The following is a 3,119-nucleotide window of genomic DNA, read 5'->3' as shown; positions in this document are numbered from 1 at the left end:
TCGTGTCCCGCCACCGGACCAGGCCTGTCGGCCGGCCCCGGCCCCGGCCCCGGCCCCGGCCCCGGCCCCGGCCCTGGGCGGACCCGGCCTCCCGGGGACGCCCGCCTGCCCGCCCCTGGGCTAGACCTGTTGGCCAGCCCCGGCCCCGGCCCCGGCCCCGGCCCCGGCCCCGGCCCTCGGTGAACCCAACCTCCCGGGTGGGTCCCGCCCGCCACCAGGGTAGCCCTGTCGGCCGGCTCCACGCCGGCCGCCCCTGCGGCTTCCGACGACGTGCCCGGCGGCGTCCGCCGGCCCCGGAGCCGGGAGACCTGTGCGCCCCTCGGCCGTCGGATAGCTCCGGCAGCCCCGTCCCGCCCGATATTCCCGTTCTCTAGGCCGAGGCGTATTTCTGACCGTCTCTTTCTTTGGTTTCTTTTCACGCACGCGGGCACGCGCACACGCCCGCGCCCACAGACACACGCGCACCCACCCCTTCCCTTCTTCTTTTGTCTTTTCCCGAAAGGACGGCTCTTGTGTCGGGGTGGCACACGAACGCTTCGCCGGGATCAAAAATTCTCGGCCCATCGGATTTCTTTTCCTGCCTGCGCGGCCAGACGCCTCCCAGCCGAGCCGACGGGCAGCCCGCGGCCCGCGCCCGGCCCGCCGACGCGCTCGACCGGCAACGGGGCGTCCCCACCCCGCGGGGAGCAGAGACACGGCACCAGCCAGCAAGCCGCACCTCGGGGCGGACAGCGGGAGAATGGAAGCAGGCGGAAGCGTGCGGTGGGACGCGGCTGGAAGCCGCCGGCCCCCCGCGTCACTGGACTCGAATCGCCGGCAGAGGCGGCGGGCGGGCGGCCGCCTGCTCATGCCGGCTCTCCGGCGGTCCGCGGAGGTCGTCGGCCCCGGGCCCGCCTCGTGCGGGCCCGGCACGGAACCGCCCTTCGCCGCCGGCTCCCGCGGCGCACCGCCTTCTGGGCTTTTCCCCGCCCCCGGTCGGCGACGCTTGCCGGGCGGCCCCGCCCTGCGACGTCACCCTGCCTGGCACCGCCTTCCGGGCTTTCCCCGCCCCCCTGCTGGGCGACAGCTGGGGCCGACGGCGGTGGCCCCGACCCACCCACGCCCCAGGCGGCTCCCCAAGCGGCCGGCCGCTCGGCACGGCGACAACGCCTGCGGGGGCTGAGGAGCGGGCCGACGGGGCCGCCGGCAGCTTGAGGCTCGGCGCCCTCCCTTTCCGAGGAAGCTTTCTCGCCGGCTCTCTCTCGGAGGCTTTCGCTCCGACGGCGCCTTCCTTCCCGCTCGCCCCCGGCCGGCCCCACTGAAGCCTGCAGGCAGACGGCAGCCCCGCTGATCGAGCCAGCCAAGCAGAAAGCGAGGTGGAAGCCGGGCCGCCATCTGCTCGGACCCGGACGGGGGAGGGAGCGCCGCCGGCTTCCGAAGGCCCTCTCCCGCCCTCCCTCCCTCTCGGGGAGAAGCGAAGGCGGCGAGGGGCTCAGGCCGATAGGGGAGAGCCGCTCGACGCATCGCACGGCGGCCCGCCGGCTGACAGCAGGTCAAACCAGCGGCCGGCCGACAGCAGGTCTACCCAGCTGCCCGGGGGACGACAGCAGGTCTACCCAGCCCCCGGCCGACAGCAGGTCTACCCGGCCGCCGGCCGACAGCAGGTCTACCCAGCAGCCGGCCGACAGCAGGTCTACCCGGCAGCCGCCCGGCGGCCGACAGCAGGTCTACCCAGCGGCAGGCGGACAACAGGTCTACCCAGCGGCAGCCGCCCGGCGGCCGACAGCAGGTCTACCCGGCCGCCGGCCGGCCGACAGCAGGTCAACCCAGCCGCAGGCCGACAACAGGTCTACCCAGCTGCCCGGGGGACGACAGCAGGTCTACCCAGCTGCCCGGGGGACGACAGCAGGTCTACCCAGCCGCCCGCCGGCCGACAGCAGGTCTACCCGGCCGACGGCCGACAGCAGGTCTACCCGGCGGCCGGCCGACAGCAGGTCTACCCGGCAGCCGCCCGGCGGCCGACAGCAGGTCTACCCGGCCGACGGCCGACAGCAGGTCTACCCGGCGGCCGGCCGACAGCAGGTCTACCCGGCGGCCGCCCGGCGGCCGACAGCAGGTCTACCCGGCCGCCGGCCGGCCGACAGCAGGTCTACCCGGCAGCCGGCCGACAGCAGGTCTACCCGGCAGCCGCCCGGCGGCCGACAGCAGGTCTACCCAGCGGCAGGCGGACAACAGGTCTACCCAGCGGCAGCCGCCCGGCGGCCGACAGCAGGTCTACCCGGCCGCCGGCCGGCCGACAGCAGGTCAACCCAGCGGCAGGCCGACAACAGGTCTACCCAGCTGCCCGCCGACCGACAGCAGGTCTACCCAGCCGCCCGCCGGCCGACAGCAGGTCTACCCGGCCGACGGCCGACAGCAGGTCTACCCGGCGGCCGGCCGACAGCAGGTCTACCCGGCAGCCGCCCGGCGGCCGACAGCAGGTCTACCCGGCCGACGGCCGACAGCAGGTCTACCCGGCGGCCGGCCGACAGCAGGTCTACCCGGCCGACGGCCGACAGCAGGTCTACCCGGCCGACGGCCGACAGCAGGTCTACCCGGCAGCCGGCCGACAGCAGGTCTACCCGGCAGCCGCCCGGCGGCCGACAGCAGGTCTACCCAGCGGCAGGCGGACAACAGGTCTACCCAGCGGCAGCCGCCCGGCGGCCGACAGCAGGTCTACCCGGCCGCCGGCCGGCCGACAGCAGGTCAACCCAGCGGCAGGCCGACAACAGGTCTACCCAGCTGCCCGCCGACCGACAGCAGGTCTACCCAGCCGCCCGCCGGCCGACAGCAGGTCTACCCGGCCGACGGCCGACAGCAGGTCTACCCGGCGGCCGGCCGACAGCAGGTCTACCCGGCAGCCGCCCGGCGGCCGACAGCAGGTCTACCCGGCCGACGGCCGACAGCAGGTCTACCCGGCGGCCGGCCGACAGCAGGTCTACCCGGCGGCCGCCCGGCGGCCGACAGCAGGTCTACCCGGCCGCCGGCCGGCCGACAGCAGGTCTACCCAGCAGCCGGCCGACAGCAGGTCTACCCGGCAGCCGCCCGGCGGCCGACAGCAGGTCTACCCAGCGGCAGGCGGACAACAGGTCTACCCAGCG

General features: G+C 75.6%; 1 protein-coding gene across 1 annotated transcript in view; it reads left to right on the top strand.

The window, feature by feature from the left end:
• Positions 1 to 124: 124 nt before the first annotated feature.
• LOC131574552 (collagen alpha-1(I) chain-like) overlaps positions 125 to 3,119 on the top strand; it is a gene marked incomplete at its 5' end in the record, with an annotated part of 5,699 nt that continues 2,704 nt past the window's right edge. Inside the window, 3 exons of the mRNA XM_058829028.1 lie at positions 125 to 325; positions 503 to 1,195; positions 1,248 to 1,554. Coding sequence (XP_058685011.1) covers positions 125 to 325; positions 503 to 1,195; positions 1,248 to 1,554 — 1,201 coding nt within the window. The remainder of the gene's footprint in view (positions 326 to 502; positions 1,196 to 1,247; positions 1,555 to 3,119) is intronic.

This window comes from Poecile atricapillus, unplaced genomic scaffold (genome assembly GCF_030490865.1).
Source record: "Poecile atricapillus isolate bPoeAtr1 unplaced genomic scaffold, bPoeAtr1.hap1 scaffold_399, whole genome shotgun sequence".
Lineage (NCBI taxonomy): Eukaryota > Metazoa > Chordata > Aves > Passeriformes > Paridae > Poecile > Poecile atricapillus.
Note: the sequence above shows the minus strand (reverse complement) of the source record. Positions and strands in the feature narration are given on the sequence as shown.